A 19,608-nucleotide genomic window follows, 5' to 3' on the forward strand; every position below is an offset into this window, starting at 1 on the left:
GAACTGACGGCAGAACTCTGTACTGATGGAAGAGGAATGTAGAAATACCATCTGTAGAGTAATTACTATATGCTAAAAGGTGTCCATATACACTTTGCTCATATTAATCATTACAAACACCTTATGAAAATGAAAACTTGATAAAAGTTAATGCTAAGCATTTTTAGAGTATAATTAACTCAGCATAAAAGCTCTACATTTCATTCTCACACATACTCAGGATCCCAAATAAACCATTACAGAAATTCCTACGCAGTTATTCCGTTTGCATACAGGGCAAAACATCAACCCTTACTCAACACTTACCACTTCACATTTCTTCCCCTAAATAAATTACATAAAAAAGTATTTTCATTCTCTATAGCTAAAGTCCTTTGTCTAGTATAGCACTTTTGCAGCTAAATAACTTGTCACTAAGAGTGAAATTCCCAAAATATAAAAATCATAAAATTGATTTAGTTAGGAAGAAACCTCCAGAGGTGGCCTGACAGAAGGGCAGTCGGCCTGTTAAAAAAGAAATCTCAGAAGTGTGGTGTCCCTTAAGGGGGATACAGAGCACTAACCTGACTCATAGGCTCAAAGCCAACTAAACTCTCCTCTCTATGGAGACCTCTAGAATCGATTAAAATAAACTTAAAGAGCAGACTTACAGGGGAATATAAATAACAAAAAGAGCATCTTTACAAATTGTTGTAGGGCTTCCTGGGTGTAATGTGAAACTGCGCTCCATATGTAGAGAGCAGGAGAGTCAACAGACAGAGGCAGACCATTCCAAATTGGTAGGTGGCTGTTTTAGTGAACATGGGAACTTACGGGGCCTGTCTTGGGTGGCTGCCAGATGACTGGTTTTCCACACGTGCCCACCACAATCTTGAAAACTTATACAGAGGCCTTAACTGGGTTCAGTCATGTACCCAGTCCAGACAGCCTCAATACCACATTTCTATCTCAAGAGTGTATCCTTGGGGCAGCTTCTGAGAGTGGGAAAGGCAAGCAGAATGCACATTCTAAGCACCGGGGAGCGGGTGGAGAGCCTCCAGGTGCCAGTGTCCAGCTCCTGGGTCCAAGGACCGTCACATCTTGATGACCTCCTCCCACAGTAGAAGGTGGGGGTGCTGGTCTGGCATACCCCACCCCTCCTCCATCTCATGCCTGACAGTGCTGCCTCCCCCAGGCAACATGTATAGTGCTCAGGGACTGGTCAAATTCCTAAAGCTGCAGCCACATCAACATCTAGGGATCAGGCCATAAATGAAGAGGAAGAACTCCCCGTATAAGTTCCTATTAAATATCTGTCTTTATGGCCTTAAAATTCTGCTGCTCCTGTGGTCCTGGTCATGGAATGGGCACCTAATGGAAATACCTTTCTATAGTGAGCCCACTCATTTGTCTGACAAAGAAATCAATCCAACTCTTGAGTGTGTGGGCTGCCCTTCTCTAGCTCATCATGATTGCCATGCTGGGCATTCCAACTCCTGTAAGGGGACTGAAAAGCCCTAAAATAGTACATTATGGAAGAACAAGCTTGGACTAATATTCTTAATTCATCTAATATTACCAATATTGATCCTGAGACCTGGACTGTGGCACACACTATCAACAACATGAGGCTTGGGTATTCTTTTTCAGTCAAACTGCTGACTAAAACGATCCTAAAAATACCACTAGTGGAGTTATGGATGGCTACACTCTGACTTGGGATGGGTTTATGTGGCTTATCCTGGGTTATGGACATTTGAGCATGTGGGCAACCCTATGATGGGAATGGAAAAACCACTCTAAACAGAACCAACCCAGTTATACCAGGAATATACGATGGATATCACTGCAGCTATGTAGTCATTCTGTCCTATTTTCTCATTAGAGAAATTTCAGTGTTTCAATGACACTGACCCATCTTGCCACCCAGGTATTTACTGGATGGCCCCAAATGGGACCCATTGCCATGTGGCACCAATCTCTGGTCATGGCTTCCACCTGGGTGGCTGGGCCACTGCATTATGGGTTTTCCCTGCACAGGGGAGAATTTGCCTCATGGTAACAACTACCGATCACCCTCTCCTCAAGGTGAGATGGGCACATTTTGTATTCCACTGGTACAATTATTTGGCCACTGTCTTTGTCCCCTTCACTAGCCTTTTGGATATTATAGCACACATAGAAGCCATTATGTTTATCCACCAAGCCTTAAATGATAGCTAACAAATCCTATCCTTATTGAACACTGAAATTTCTTTAATGAGAAAAGCTGTCTTCCAAAATAGGGTGGCCTCAGACATTATTACTGCCTTGCAAGGAGGCACTCGTGTGTGCCATTATCCAAAAAGAATGTTCTGTGCTCACTCCTGGTAAGCCTGCCAATGTGTCATCTTTATTAAATCACATGAGGATACAAATGAATGCCCTAATCTGATCCCCAGCCTAGGGAACTTAATAAATCAATGTTTTGGATCATGGGGCTCTTGCTAGAAAACATCACTGATTTGGGGAATTACCGTCCTAACCTATGCTTTCACTTGCACGAGCCCATATTGTCACTGTGGTGTCTACCTCCAATGCAGACAGAAAGCATAGAATAAGCACCTCCATGCTAATGAAACCCCTTGCTGACCACTCAGGGCATACTGAGAAGGAGTGGGGTATGTGAGGTTGTAAGAGCGGGTCACAAAGGCTAGAGTGTTGGATGAGGTCACCAAGAAAACAATAGCTGAGGCCCTGGTTACTTATCCCAGTTTCCTCAGAAAATAACCTATGATTCTGTTGAGAAGCCCATTGTTATGTTTGAAACTAAATCTTTTTATTTTTTTTTATTTCTAGAAGTTCTTTCTACTTGGCAAGGAAGACACAGAAGTTTAGAAGAAGACACATTCATTTAGAAAGGAAAGAGCATATATTTGGAGCCAAGAAATAGTATTTATTCTTGTCCCTGAAAGAGGCCCTTCTGTTGCTCCTTCCCCTTACTGACTAAATAAGGCAGAAGCTGGAAGGCAGTGGTGTGAAAAGATGGGTGATCAACAACTCTATTCCTTCTAACTTCAGGAACCTCCCCAAACTAGTTTGCTCCTCTTTGTACTCTATATTCGTGCCCCACTCACAGTCTTGTGACGGAATGCTTAGAAATTCTATTGGCCTGATCTGGCCGGTATCCAGTGATGAACTGATTGGGTTGATTTAGCAAAAACCCCTGGAGTACCCATGTTGTTTTGGGGAAGTCAGAGAGCCATCCAGCCCAGCTGCCTCAAAGCCCAAGTGCTGCTGCTTGTCCAATTCATGGGAGAAAATGCTTATGTATTTAACCATTCTAGTTTTTTGTTTTGTTTTGTTTTGTTTTTTACTTAAAACATATGACTTACTAAGGTACTTGTAATTCGTGAAGATGTGCAAAACTTACCCTGTTTTTGGATATTTCCCCTCTCCCAGACAGCACAGAATTGCTAGAGGACATGGAACTAACTGTTGGAGATCATTCTTTGCTCACACTTAGGATGATGTTTACAGAACATCCCAGCAAAGAAGTTAGTCATCATAGAGAGCCTCTTGAAGGTACAGTATTTTTTTTTTCTATTTAGAATTCCTGGAATCAAAATTTTATGATACTAATAACTGATGAGACTTAAATTTAAATCCTGACTCATACAGTTCTGATCTGTTTCTATCTAAAAAAAAAAAAATTAAAATTATTCCAGGATTTCCAATAACCATAAATACTGACATTTTTTTTTCTAAATAGTTTAAAATGTTTACTTTTCAAAAGCACAAATAGGGATTAATTAAAATGAAAACTGAATAACATAACTTAGCTGTGATACTCTGGTTTTCGAAGTATGTACAAACATACACCAGATGAAGGGAGTGCTCCTATTTTTGCTAAAAGCAAACCAGATGTCTGCGCATGTTATCATACCAACACTTCATTCTAAAGTGCTAAAAAGGCCTATTCTCCTTTCTGTGGATCATTTATATATCACCAATTCGAAACCAAATTTGAATTCTCAATCTCATATCTGTTGCTAAATTTTTCATTATGTATTTCTAAATTATTGCTTTATTCTCTCAGGATGTTATAAATTTCTCTCAGCATTTCATGTGTTTGCATTGAGTTTTACATTAAATGAGAAATCCTAAGGTACAATAACACAAGTATGCACAGTCTTACACTCTAACAAGTTACTCTATATTTTTAAATTATTCCAGTGTGAATCTATGCAGGGTACTCATACACTACTGTCCTCTTGAAGTGAGGCAGAGTTTATGCTTTAGTGGTGTATGGCATTTTATTTTGTCTAAAACCTCATTTGTTCTTATTCCACATGTTACAAAAACCCCATATGATTATTTCAGCTGAGAAATAAGGATAATTCTTCATATCTTTATCAACTTCCACTTCCCACTTTTTTCTGGCCAACGTATTGTGTTTCTACATAGTAAATTCACTTAAAATTGTTCAGGTGAGGAGGAACTCTACAATCTGTAAAATAACCCCAGTCATTAAGTAATAAATGTGTCACTCTTTTGTTTATAACTTATTTTAAGAAAGCATGCAAAAACTTCTATATTTTTTCAGCCCTACTGCCTCTTCAGTTAATGAATTATAGGAGCAATGAAAATATGTTGCTTCACGAGTTCTGTAGTGAGGATAAAGACAAGAACTTGGAAATAATAGGTATCATCTTCTACAGGCCTATTTTACCACCAAAACTCCTTAAGAGTATGTATTAGAGCAATTCTACATATTAGAACCTCAGAGAGGTTAAGAACTTGCCTGAAGTTAGTGGTAGGGATGGGCTCAGATCAAGGCTCATTCCTTAAATCACATGACTGACTAAATCTATACGGGCTAGACATTTACCTACAGCCTTTCTAGATATTCAGTTGAGAACATATCTCTCCTTTACTGTGAAATGACCATTTTTATAAGTGGTCTAATCAAAATCACTAACAGTCTATGGTTCTGGGTTTGTTTTGCTTTTAGTAAGTTTGTAGATACCATAGGAGGAGAATAATCCTTATCTTGGGAAATCTGTTTATCTCAATAATGAATATGGGTTTGCTAGTAGGATTGCTCAAGTCTGCTAATTCATGTACATTAATTCTACTGTCCTGTGGAAAAGAGGTAAATTATTAGATATTAGGTAAATTCTGTCCTCAAAAGTTTGCAAATCACCAAAGAGCACGCACCGTATTACAGTTTAGATTCCACTTGTACTCCACATAGTATGTGATTTATACTATAAGTAATAAAAAGAGCCTGAACTGACAGAAGGCCATGGTTACACTTCTGTAATTAATAAGGCTGTCTCTTACCAGTGTCTATTTCATTAATCTGCATGTTTTGCAGCAGGTCGGCAAGGCCACCATTATTCAGCCTTTCATTTGTTTGAGTCACAGGGACAGATATGCTGGCTCACGCATGTCTTTACTTCCCAAAGAGACCTACAAAACAATTTGGCTTGGCTACAGGACCCATGATTGTACCACACTGTAGCAGATTTCACTGGATGAGCCCTGGACTACATATGACTTTATCACTGACTTGATCTATAGTACTGTTGAGACTTAAACTTCTGTAAAGAGAAAGACAACTTTTTTTTTCTATTGCTGTCTTAATTTTTATTTTCATTACTTTCTTGTTTTTACTGACAAATTTACTTGTTTACTGACATTAAACAATAAACTTATTTCTCATGAATCTGCCTTTCACCTCCACCACAGAAAACAGAAATTTATAAATGTAAATATTATCCTGGGAAATTAATACTGACCTAATTTTCTTTAAAAACACACAAGTAATACATTTGTCCCAAACTGGTGACAGAAAAGCTCTCTCCGAAGGAGGAGATAAAAATTTCTCTTCAAATGAGGATACAGACATATGATGAAAAGCAGAGGGGTAAAATCATCCAAAGTCATAGAGCAACAATGTCATATTAGCAAAGAAAAAGGAATGCAAATTCTGGCATTTACACAGATAGTTTACCAAACCTCAAAATCAAAATATAAAATTTAAAAATTTAATCAGATTTTAATTTTGATACTACAATCTGATTCAAGTTACTGTAAATTCAATTAAGACATGTCCATATTACTGAGATGAAAACCACAATAATGCAGTCTTTGCATGTCTTCTACTGAGAAAGACAGTCCACAAATAGTAAATGAGAGGAACCAATGACAGTTATCAAGAATAAGAATGCAAAACCATATTGTCATTTAAATTAGGTTGTCCAATTTTCGAGAAAAATGTTTAGTGTAATTTTAAGTGGATAGTTTTTTTTCCAATAATTTATTTTATCTATGTCTATTTTATAGAATATAATACATTTTTTTGAAATTTTCCCCACTCTTTCTAAGAAAAAGAAAATGTAAGTTTAACTTAAATGAAGTCAGATTTCAACATGAAAAACTGAACTTTTGTGTAATAAACTAATATGTGCTTTTTGGGGAGTGAAGAGTGTTTGTCCGGAAAGAATCCTAGACTTGGTTTTAAATACTTCATTTTCAAGTCATTTATTAAATAAGTTGTAAAGAAATATATTTTCTGCAATTTATTAAAGCCCCCAAAGTATCTTCAGATTCTGTTCATAATTTGAAATTTCAATTTTTAAACTCACAATATGGAACTGAAAAGTAAACCTATTCTTTTTCTTAAACAATAAATTAGTTTTTACAACTAACGTGTTAGTAGGGAGTAACATAAATGTTGAAAAAATTGTGAAATGTACAATATTTCAGATGTAAAATATTTCAAATGGCAATATATTTTTAAACATTTTAGTAAGTTTGGTAGACCATTAGTACATTATAGTAAATATTTAGTACATTTCAATAAATGTTTTTGCAAGCAAGTAGTAAACACAGCCCTATCAGCATTCTAGCTATATATTAGGTCTTTGCAAACACTAGCAACTCTTTTTTTTTTAATTTTTTTTTTAACGTTTATTTATTTTTGAGACAGAGAGAGACAGAGCATGAATGGGGGAGGGTCAGAGAGAGGGAGACACAGAATCTGAAACAGGCTCCGGGCTCTGAGCTGTCAGCACAGGGGCCCGATGCGGGGCTCGAACTCACGGACCGCGAGATCGTGACCTGAGCCGAAGTCAGTGCTCAACCGACTGAGCCACCCAGGCACCCCAACACTAGCAACTCTTAATAACTAAACTGAAAATGAAGGACTGAAAGTCTTGAAGTATCTGCAGTTGTTACCGGTGAAAAAAATATGGTCATACTTTCTTCTATTTTAATTCACCAAATACTGGTTATCCACATGTTGAATCTGATTAACAGAACATTCACAAATGTGATGAATAAAAGTAGATGACAGCAGTAATATTTTTGGTTGAGTTTTTTCTCTGATCCATAATCAATATTCAGATAAGTAAGCTACTAAACCTTTAAGGAAAAGATGTGCTTGATGTAAGAAAAGAATTTCAAGAAAGGATAAAATTAACCTTCAAGTCTACAAAAATAATTAGTCCTGCTGAGATGATTTAGCCTGGATATTGGAGTGGCTAAACCCAGACCATATTTGAGACTGATTAAACATTCTCACACTGAAGTGATTAATGAGGATAATAAAATTAAACAGATTTTTTAGGCTATCTCAAATGTACACATTTTATTTATTTACTTTTTAATATTTACTTGAGACAGTGCAAGCATGCACAAGCAGGGGGTGGGGAGGGGCAGAGAAAGAGAGAGAAACAGGATCCTAAATAGGCTCAGAGCCCAAGGCAGGGCTCGAACCCATGAACCGTGAGTTCATGACCTGGGCCAAAATCAAGAGCCTGATGCTCAACTGACTGAACCACCCAGGTACCCTTCATATGTACACCTTTTTAAGTGAGGGCAAAAAACTAAAGCAGACCTCAATAATCATTAAGTTCAAGGTGAATCTAACAGGCTAGCTCGACTCATCGGAGAATGCTGGCCTTGGGTGGAAAGAAAAAGCAGGAGTAAAGCAGATGTAGAGAGTAGGGAATAATGCCACAAGAATAGGAGAAGGAAAGGAAGAAAAAAGGGAGAGAGGAAAGGAGACAAAAGAAAAGAAATGGAGATGAAGCCACAGGGTACTAACAAGAACTGCCCTAACTACTGCCACAAGGGAAGCTGGTGAGCAGACCCCACCAGGCCAGCACTTAAGAAGTATCTCAGACCCTGACCTAAGTCCTGCAGGAAGGAGGAGGCACAACCACCAGGAGCAGAATGCTAAGTAACAGGCAAGAAGTCAACCACCCCTGGATGTACCTCAGGATGTGACCAAACTGCAGAAGTTACCTTTCAAAGAAAGCTGTAGTTTCTAGAAGGAGGAAACAATGTTCAGTGGGGTTTAAATATACCCCAATTTTTCTCAGAAATTAAGACATCAAGTTAACTAACTGAAATTAAAAAAAATAAAAAAAAAGACTTCCAGTATTTTACAGTATATCCTAGTAAAACATCTTGCCATCATATTTATTGCAATTTTTCACAAAGCTTATATATGCTTTTACTGAGAAACAAATGATTTTGCCAATAGTGAGCTAAAAATATTTACAGTATTTATAGTTATAGTAATCAAGTTACATGCATGGGAAAAACTTGTCCTTTTCTCATTTACTGGAATATCAACTTGTGAGAGTTAAAATGTGTGGAAGAGGTACGGAAATGTAATGGTATGTCCTCACTTTTCTAATATTTACCACCAAGATGGAGGTGCAGTAGAAAAACAAACAAAACGGAAAAACAAAAACAAAAACAAAAAAAAAACCTCACATACATACTCAAGAAGAGACAGACAAGCTCTAACCCTTCATTCAGTGTTTACTGTCCTTAGGGCAAGCCACTGATACTAATAGTTATTTCTTCATCAGTATTCCTGTGAATTAAGAGACCTCTGGAGTAAGAGACGTATTGTGCCTTTTGAACAGCCTTTCTGAGATTCAATCTTTCCATCCATTAAAAAAGAAGATGGTGACAATTGATATTTGTATGACTAGCAGATGTTAGAAGAGATCAAAAACTACAGAAGTCCATGGTTATGCTGCTACCAGCCGCCACAGCCTATCTGGAATGTAAACCCTAATGCAGCTTCCGATTTCACAATCTCTTCTAACAGACAGCTGTTGTAACAATTCTCAACTGCCTGCTGCACGTTATGTAGTAAGAGATGCAGCAATTACATCGCTGTATGTAGTAGGGTGGAAATGTTTTAAAGTTTCTACAAGGAATTGTTGCTGGACTACAACTTTTAGTTCAAGAGTCAGGCAGCACTGTCCAACAGAACCGTGTGTGACGACAGAAATCTTTTGTCTCTGCTGTGTCCATTATGAGAGCTGGAAAGGTAGCAAGTCCTAGTGAGAAACTGAATTTTAAATTTTATTTAATTTCAATAACTTTTTATTTGAATAGTCACATGGTCAGCGGTTACTCTACTGACAGCACAAAGTTAGAGAATCTGTAATTAATGGTCCAAATGAAGTAGTATCTCCAATTTAGAAAAATTAGAAAATACAAGATTTTTTTTTAAATCACTTTCTCCTCCTTCAGCTATCATTACTTACATTTTTGTTATATTCTTCCAGATTTTTTCTGATATACTAAATATATTCATAAATTTAAAAATGTAAGCATGCATACATGAACTAAATACAAATACATTATATTAGACATTTTTAAGACAGATCTACAAAATCCTATGGCTGTTAAGAATTATCTACATTAATACAATAAACCCTTGATAGACTTCAGTCATTATTATTAATGGCTGCTCAGTATAACACTATACCATGGTGGCATTATTAAATAGTCCATCACCGTTGGGAATTTAGGTTTTTGTTCCTATTTTTATTCTTATAAAAAACCCTGCAGTGAACATGTTTGTACATCTATTTGTTCCATTTGTAGGAATATTCCTTTAGGATAAATTTCTAGAATTGGATTTGATGGGTCAAATGTCTCTTTTTTCAGACTGTGGAAGACTATTATCGAATTGCTACACAGAAAAGAACCCGTGAAAAGACAAAACTCTTTTGAAAATATAAGAGAAACCTTACTACCCCGATACCCAAATCATTAGGGAAAAGAGATGATGGTGAGGACGATGATACAGTACTGATGATTGGATTACAAAGATCTCACAATTACCCTAAAAAATCCTTCGGCTTACCCTCAAATTACAGTAAACAGTACTTATGTGTCCTTTTGGAGGCAGACATACTACATTCTGCCACTCAAGAGCTCCATGGTAGCTAGGCTTTTTTTCCATCACTGAACAGATTACGATTCTCCAGTTAAATACTAGGGAAACTGGCTGGTTTGTCTACAGGGCTATTTTACACATAAAATATGTATCTTTAAATTAAGGAATCACACTCAAGTCAGCATTATATTCACACTGTGAGATACACCGGGAATTGAGACCTCACGAAAAAACAGCAGACTGCAATTTCCCACTTTACTGCTCAGTCTAGGGCATATGTGCATGGAATGGAACCACAGTCACCCACACTATTTATATCTCTCTGGATTGTTCTCTCTTTCAGCATAAACAAATTAAATGTGCAAATGGGGTTACTTTATAGGATACTTAACAGGTTCTATATTTTTGTATAGAACATGAAAGATGGAAAAAAAAAAGGGAGAAAGAAAAGAACTGAAGAGTGAAAAAATGTGTGTATGCACATGGGAGAGTTATTTTTAAACCTGAAATGTGTCTCCTCTCTCCCTGCCAATGTGCAGTATTATTTCAATGTTCTGTTCATACTGCTTGTAATAAAAAGTGGTTCATCCCCAGGAGGCACCATGGAAGATGCATGTTGTTTTTAGGTTCTGCCAGGTGTACTTAAAATCACAAATGAGAAGGAATATTCCTTTTCTTTACCCAAGTGAAATCTAGAAGAAGGTATGTCTAAAGTAGGCTCAACATTTTACTGAGGTTAGCATTTTCCTGCATTGCCTTGGAACTGGTGTACCCTATTTGAGTCATCTTCATTTACCTTATTGGCTAATAGGAAGAAAAAGAGACAATGGGATTTAAATATAATGGGATATAAATGACAGTTAAATATTCATATCACTTATATAGTTTTAGTTATCTACTGTGAGTGAGGTAAATGCCACAGCAGCTTCATGTCCAAACTCAAAAGAAATAAGTAAATGGGAAATGAATTCTCTTAAGAATTCAGTGCCTTACTCTGCATCTTATTCCCTATTGTATTTCATATAAAAGGTCGACCACATTCCAAGAAACATTTGTTCATAAAAAGCTCATTTCCTTTCAAGGCGATGGAAAGTTAAATTACTGTGCTTATGAGACAAGTCAATAAGGGGAAGAGACAGAATTAAAAGGCCACAGGAATACAGTAATAATTTCGAGTCCAATTAGCAAAGCCAGATAGAAAACTAAGGTGAAAAATCTAAATTGATCTGATAGGCATGGGCTCAATTACTTACAGAAAGTTTGAACAGTATTTGGAAACTGTGATATTTATCTCATTAATTAAGGTATAGAACTTAACTGAAATACAAGAAGATTCCAGAAGTGGGCACTAAACTATGTGATCAGTCCTTTAATCAAAATACTGTAAAAGATAGATGAGCTATTTGGGGCAGAATTTCTCTGAAAGCAACAAATACTGAAAACAAAGCTATAAAATTCACCAGGTGTGCCAGTGATTTTTAGTTTGATATACCTACATATTGTAAAATACTGTTAACACATCTATCACCTCACATAGTTACAACTCTGTGTGTGTATGTGTGTGTGCGTGTGTATGTGTGTGGTGAGAACTTTTAAGACCTACTCTCAGCAAATTTCAAATACACAATACAGTATTTACCTAAGTGTTAACTATGGTTACCATGTTATTATATGCTGTATATAACTGGAAGTTTGTACCCTTTGACCACCTTCACCCATTTCCCTCACCCTTGGCAACCACCAATCCACCCTGCTTCTATGAATTTGGTTTCTTTTAGATTCCACACATAACTGAGATCATAAAGTATTTGTCTTTCTCTGTCTTATTTCACTTAGCATAATACCCTTAAAGGTCATTCATGTTGATGTAAATGACAGGCTGTTTCCATGTCTTGGCTATTGTAAACAATGTTGCAATGAACATTAAAGTGCACATATCTCTTCCAGATAATGATTACATTTCCTTTGGAAATATGTCCAGAAGAGGAAATGCGAGATAAGGTAGTTCTATTTTTAATTTTTTGAGGAAACGCCATACTGTTTCCGTAGTGGTTGTACTAATTTACATTCCCACCAAGCACATATAAGGATTTCCTTTACTCTATACATCCTCACCAGCACTTATCTTGTCTTTTTGATAGTAACCATTCTACCAAGTGTGAAGTGATCATCTCATTGTGGTTTTGATTTGCATTTCCCTGATAATGAATGATGTTGAGCACCCCCTTCATGCTCCTGTTGGCCATTTGTATATCTTCTTGGGAAATGTGTCTACTCAGGTCCTTTGCCAATTTTTATACCACATTATTATTATTTTTATTTTTGCTTTGAAGTTGTAGTTCTTTATATATTTTAGATATTAACACTTTATCAGATATATGGTTTGAAAGGCTGCCTTTTCATTTTGCTGATTGTTTCTTTTCAGCTGATTGGAACTTTTCAGTTTGATGTAGTCCCACTTGTTTCTTTTTGCTTTTATTGTTATGCTTCTGGTGTCATATCCATAAAATCATTGTCAATACCAATGTCAAAGATACCAATGTTTTCTTCTAGGAGTTTTATGGTTTCAGGTCTAACACTTAAGTCTTCAATCTGCCCTGAGGTGATTTTGGTGAGTGTTGTAAGGTATGGGTCCACTTTCATTATTTTGCATGTGAATATCCAATTTTCTAGCAGCACTCATTGAAGAGACTATCTTTTCTCCATTAAGTATTCCAGGCTCCCTTGTCAAACATTCATTGACTGTATATGTATGGGTTTTTTTCCTGGGCTCTTGATTCTGTTTTATTTGTCTATGTGTCTGTTTTAAATGCCAGTAACATACTATTTTATTAATATACTTTGAAATCAGGAGGTGTGATACCTCCAGCTTTGTTTGCTTTCTCAAGACTGTTTTGGCTATTCAGGGTCTTTTTTTTTTTTTATTGTTGTTGCTCTGTATGAATTTTGGTGTTTTTTCCCCCTTTTTCTGTAAAAAATACCATTAGAATCTTGATAGGGAATGCACTGAATCTAAGGATGGATTTGAGTAGTACCACCACTTTAACAACATTAACTTTTCTAACCCATGAACATCAGATATCTTTCCTTTTAATTGTGTTTTCTTCAATTTCTTTCCTCATTGTCTTAGACTTTTTAGTATACAGATCTTTCACACTTACTTGGTTAAATTCATACCTAAATATTTTCTTCTTTCTGATGTCATTATAAATGAGATTATTTTCTTTCTTTTTCAGGTAATTCACTGTCATTGTATAGAAAGAAAACTGATTTTTTTTCTGTTAATTTTGTCTTCTGCAATTTTATTGAACTTATTAGTTCCAATAGTTTTTTTTTTTTGGTGGAATCTTTAGGATTTTTTTATATATAACAATATGCTATCTGCAAACAGTTTTACGTCTTACTCCTGATTTGACTGCCTTTTATTTCTTTTTCTTGGCTGACTGACTGCTCTGGTTAGGACTTCTAGTATTAATTATGTTGAATCAAAGTGTTGAGAGCAGGCATTTTTTTTTTTTCCTGATCTTAGAGGAAAAGCTTTCAACTTTTCACCATTGATTACATCAGCTGGAGGCTTGTTATACATGGCCTTTATTATATTGAATACATTCCTTCTATACCCTTTTGTTGCAAGTTTTTACCATGAATAAATGTTGAATTTTGTCAAATGCTTTTTCTGTATCTGAGAGATCAATGATCTTTAAGTGGTGGGGATGGTAAAGCTAGTAAACACTGATTGTGATTGTGGCCTCTCAGTATCTACTCACTCCGCTTCTGGAAAATATTCTTTGTCCTGATTTTTTTTTAGGGGTAGGGGGGGCTCATGCCGACTCCTTGGGTGGTGGTTGGGGGGTGCATGAACCACCACATGTGGTTCATGTGGGCACATAACAAAAACTGAATTCATGAGCTTTAACTTTCACCTTTGGCTTTTTCTTGTTCCAAGAAAGAATCTGACACTGGAGTTGCAACAGCCACCTTGTGTCAATAAGGAAAGAGCTGGCTGGAGAAGGTAATCCGCAAAGCAGCAGCAGAACCCAGAAATGGATGCATCATTGGAGCTGAGCCTCAAACTGAAGCAAGCTCTATCCCAAGATTTTTGAGTTATGGGGATCAATAAACTCACATTTAGCTTGACTTTTCCATCACTCAAAACCAATAGGTGGTGAGGTGGGAAAAGCAGTGTAGATTGAATGCCTCTTATAACTGTCAGGAGGAGTGAAGAAGAGACATTTCAAACTGGACCAAAAGCTCTTGGAGTCTCATATGTGGACTTAAGAACAACAGAAAAGCTACTGCTATCCATCAAATTCTGTGCTGCTACATAGTGGTTTGAAATTTAGATTCTGCCTTTGTTGGGAGTGCTCACGAGCAGCCCTCAGTCTCAGTGATTCACTAGAGGGTCTCAAAGGATGCAGAAGTTGTTGTATTTATGATTGTTATATATTACAGCAGAAGGACTGAAAACAAAATCAGTCCAGGAAAAGGCTCTCTCAGTATGAAGTCTGTAGGAAACCATGCATATGCTTCCAAGAGTCTACCAGTGAAGTTACACAGGATGCACTTAATTTCTTCAGCACAGAGTTGTGACAACATCTGTGAAATGTTGTCTACCTGCAAAGTTCATTAAAGCATCAGTGCCTGGTGTTTTTACTGGGGGCTAGTCACATAGGCATTCTCTGACTAGCACAAATAAAAATTCAGTCCCCTGCAGGGAAAATAAATGTTCAGTATAAACCATACTGTTTGTAAAAACAGTTTAGACACAGTACGCTGCAAGCCACTCCTGCCATTTAGAGGACGTTTTAAATCACTAGGCAACTGTTTATCATTCCTGTTCCCAACACCAGCCAAAGGCCAACCTTACAAACCAGCCTTTGTAAGGATATCAATCTCAGGCCTGGCATGCTAACTCTTCTCTGCACACTACCTTTCTTTTAGGATACTTCAGGACTTCAAGTTAGGGCAGTCCCTCTCCTAACTGCCAACTACCACAATTTGTGGACAGTGTTCTTGCTTACAGACTGGATATCACAGATAATGCAGATGAATTCAATGTTCTGCCATCCTTCCTCTTCTGACAGAAGGATGGACCTCAAGCTCCAGTCTGTCTTTATGTGCCCTGCTCTGCTGTAGCCAAGTAAATTAGACTACAAGCCACTGGAGGACAAGGCAATGTTCTATTTATTTTTGTGTCCAGAGTTCTTACTGCATCTTACTTCTCCATGATGTATCTGTTGAATACTTACATCCTAAGATGTAAGCCTGCCATGCTCCTCTACTAATGGACCATCTGCACTGCTTTATTGTTGGGTATTTGCTTCTCTGAACATATGTACACCTGCTTATGCACACACAAAAGGCACACCACTTTCTGACATGAGTGGGCAAATTCACCAAGTCTCATTAGCATTACAGTGGCCACCCCAGTTTACTGCCTCAGCTGTAAGTCACTAAATTAACTTGAAAAACACAAATATGTCTGTAGAATGTAACTGTGTCCTTATGAATAATAACAGAAAAATCAGAAAAACTTGCTGGATTTATCATAAAAACAATCAAGTTAGAAACATATTTTTTTTCCACTATAGTCTGTACTGAAGAAAAGTGGTGAGCATCAGGTGGGCAGGAAACCTACATAGAAAATACCCTGCAATCAGCACTTTTGTCTTGCTGCTCTGGCTGCTCTCTGTAGATCCCAGATATAATATTCTCATAAGCAGCCTCTAATGCTGTTCATCCAAGTTGCATGGTGCACTGTGTATATGGAAACCTCCCTCTGTGGGAAGCCTGGCTGCAGATGACTAGTTGAAAATAAAACTAAGCTCCAGGCTGACTATATCGTCATGATTTAAACTAAGTGTCTGGAGGAGTGCTTCATTTTGTGGCATATTCCCCACCTCTCAAATTTACGAATACAGTCTAAGAATACAGTGACCCTTAAACGACACAGGTTTCAACTTCATGTGTCCACTTCTACATGGATTTTTTCCATAAATACAGTACAACAAATGTATTTTCTCTTCATTATGATTTTCTTTTCTCTAAGTTTATTGTAAAAGTAGAGTATATAACACATATAACATGCAATGTATTAGTTGATTGCTTATGATACTGGTAAAGCTTCCAGTCAGCAGTAGGCTATCAGTAGTTAAGATTTTGGGGGGATGAGAAGTTATACGCAAACTTTTCAAATGCACCCAGGGTTGGTGCCCCTAAGTCTTGTGTTGCCCAAGAGTCAACTGTACTCTCTTTAATAAGCCTTTTGAATAAAAGTACAGTAGATGTCTACGAGTAAAGCTTCCCCCATTAAAGTCTTACAAATGTTGCTGATTTTAATATAGGAAGCTACCCTTTAAAACATCTGATAACTATATTAGGACATCTGGGTGGCTCAGTCGGTTGGGCGTCCGACTTCAGCTCAGGTCACGATCTCGCGGTCCGTGAGTTCGAGCCCTGTGCCGGGCTCTGGGCTGATGGCTCGGAGCCTGGAGCCTGCTTCCGATTCTGTGTCTCCCTCTCTCTCTCTGCCCCTCCCCTGCTCATGCTCTGTCTCTCTCACTCTCAAAAATGAATAAATGTTAAAAAAAAAATCTGATGACTATAAATATCAATATTTTAAAGCACACTGCAGAATCACACACCAAGAGAAATTTCAGGAAGCGATCATGTATATCACATCCTTTTAACCTAAAGAAAAAAGGCCCTGCTACAAATTCAAACAGAAGTTGATATGGCGCTAGGCTTTTAAGAAAATGCCTAGAAAAAAAACTGTTCATACCTCCATTGGTAACTCATTGCACTGCCTCTCATAGATGAGATATCCTTTGGAATTTTTAATCAAGATCTCTTCGGCTGTGATGAATAATCATTTCTGTTAAGTTAAATTACATCTGGCATAAGAAGTATACTCACAATTTTACTTCTCAAGTGAAATCAAACATCTGATTAAAACGATTCTTATCATCTGAAAGGCATCCTAAACTCTGAGAACACTTAAACTTTATAACCATAGACAAACTTGTTTGTGATTACATTCACCTATATTAGATAGGCTCTAATCCTTGCATACAAGAACAACTGTTTGGTTTCAACTGTGACTAACTTTGCAAGGCACGCCTTTGTATTAGCTTTTATACCCCCCAGTCCTCCATCCCTGAAGTCAGTTAACTCCAATCCTCATTTCCTATCTTAAGGAAAGAAATCCAGGCTATGGGCAAATTACTACCTTAATTACTACTGAATCTCTATTTGAATAATTAAGTAAGCTTGTTGACTAAATTTCATCAGCAGCAACTGCCTCTACTCCTACTGCTTATGAGAATTAAATTTCTAGGTACATACACGCATACTCACACATATTAGATATATATATCAACAGATAACTTCTGGCGTTTCCTCTGATCTGAAAGAAAACGTTTCATTTCTGTGACAGTTAAACCTGCTTTTTTGTTCTGTTGGGTCTCTGCTTTGTTCTATGTTGCCGAGCAACCAAGAGAATGAGGATGGGGTGGTGGCATGGAATTTCAGTTGCATTATTCAGGCCAAGAAAATATTAAATCAATTACTAAAATTCTTATACAAGTGACAGCTACTAAAATGTAGGGAGTTCCTATGTGTTCTGTGATTTTTTTCACAGAGGTTCATGATATGGAGATAACTGCAATGATGTTTTCCCCACTTCCCCTGAAGTACAAAAGTCGGTGAAACAATTATGAGGGAAGACAAAGTAGATAAAATTTGTTTTGCAACATCTGTTAGGGAGTAAAATGCCTTGATTTTTGTCTCATTTAGATTTCTTTCACTGTATAAAATGAACTGACTACAGGAAGAAACTGAGCAAATTAACACCTAAATCAAGGTAAATGAATAGAGGTTTACTATATTGATATGCTATCATATTAATGCTCAACTAGTTGTTTTTATTGCATTTTAGTATTCCTCTACAATTTCTTTTATTTTATTTTTTTGTAATTAAAGTAATACATAAACATTCTAAATAGGAAAGCCATTCTATTTTATTGGTTTTTATTAAGTAAGGGTATGTATTTAGTCTTTCAAATATTTATATAGTCATAAAAATCCATCAATATACAAAACAATAAAAGAGAACACACATGTATTATTTATAGACCTAGTGAGCAAACTTAAATTGTATATGCTGATTTCCTTATTTAATGTCTCAATTGAGGAATGAAATTTTTGTTCACTGACTTTACAAGCTACATTTTAAGATTCCAAAAATTTAATGGTGGCACTCGGTGTGAATTTCCCCATAGAAAAAAGGAAGCTGGGGGCTTAGTTCAGCGTCCAAATTCAGCTCAGGCCATAATCTCAAGGCTCGTGAGTTCAACCTCCATGTGGAGCTCTGTGTTGACAGCTCAGAGCCTGGAACCTGCTTCAGATTCTGTGTCTCCCTCTCTCTCTCTGCTCTTAACTGCTTGCGCTCTGTCTCTGTCTCTCTCTCAATAATAAACATTAAAAAAAATTTTAACAAAAAAAAGAAAAAAGGAAGCTGGAGGTCCAGGGCTCTCACAACACTCTAATAAATCCATAATGTACCTGATAGATACCACTAATAGGATAGAACCTGTCCACAATTGGGAGTAATATTTTAACAGGAAAGTGTCTTAAGTGACCAGTGTTGAGTACTATGGTTATATATCCCCCACATATTATCTTGGAAATAGAATCAGACCCATCTCACTAATCACCCTTCTGTAGAAAGCCCTCTTGCCTGTGAAACAGAAAGCTCTTAAGGTCTGAAAAGTATGTGGACTGGACACTTGTCCTGAGAATAATTTCTCTTTTACATGTGATTCTTTCTCCACTGAATCTGCATCTACTCCAGCCCAGGTGCTCTTGCCTTCCCTGGGAATTTGTATTTCCAACCAACTTTCAAAAAACTAAACAAAAAAATGTTAATTTTATTATATTCAAAAAGAGGTTACCCATAGGGGTAGGAACAAGTAAGGCTCACAGGTAATCTCTGGTATACATATATTTTCCATGTTTAGAAACTACTAGGATACAGTGTAACATAAGAAAATTAATAGTTTGTATTCATCCATTTTCAAATAAAAATTACTGAAACCTTTCTATCATATACTGCTGTGAGGTCCAAACATATAAAAATTCCAACCATGCGATTCCTTGATAAGTCTCTTCTAATTACCAAATTCTATTTTAAAAATGCTTTTCTTTTCTGAAATTAGCTTTGCAAGATGAGAAGGATGGCATTTACAACAGGACTAACAAATTTACCCAATAACAAAATGTGAACAGCTTGTATCTGTCAATAATGTGGCAAAAAAAAAAAAAAGTCACCATTCAATTTTTTGGATTCCATACTTTTTGTTTTGCCTACCATGAATATTTCAGAAGGAAGTCTTAAGCTTTAATTTATTGCCATGATATTGCTGAATACTCAT

The 19,608-nt window shown here is 36.8% G+C and overlaps 1 protein-coding gene across 5 annotated transcripts in view; it reads right to left on the reverse strand.

The window, feature by feature from the left end:
- Window positions 1–19,608, reverse strand: part of SLC2A13 (solute carrier family 2 member 13) — a 276,180-nt gene that overhangs the window by 161,571 nt on the left and 95,001 nt on the right. Inside the window, exon 1 of one of the 5 annotated variants that reach the window (XM_049625290.1) lies at window positions 16,959–19,190. The exons of the other annotated variants lie outside the window; for them this stretch is intronic. Coding sequence (XP_049481247.1) covers window positions 16,959–16,990 — 32 coding nt within the window. The 5' untranslated portion in view covers window positions 16,991–19,190. Of the gene's footprint in view, window positions 1–16,958; window positions 19,191–19,608 lie in introns of those variants that run through there. 5 annotated transcript variants of the gene reach the window in all.

This window comes from Panthera uncia, chromosome B4, assembly GCF_023721935.1.
Source record: "Panthera uncia isolate 11264 chromosome B4, Puncia_PCG_1.0, whole genome shotgun sequence".
Taxonomy (NCBI): Eukaryota; Metazoa; Chordata; class Mammalia; order Carnivora; family Felidae; genus Panthera; species Panthera uncia.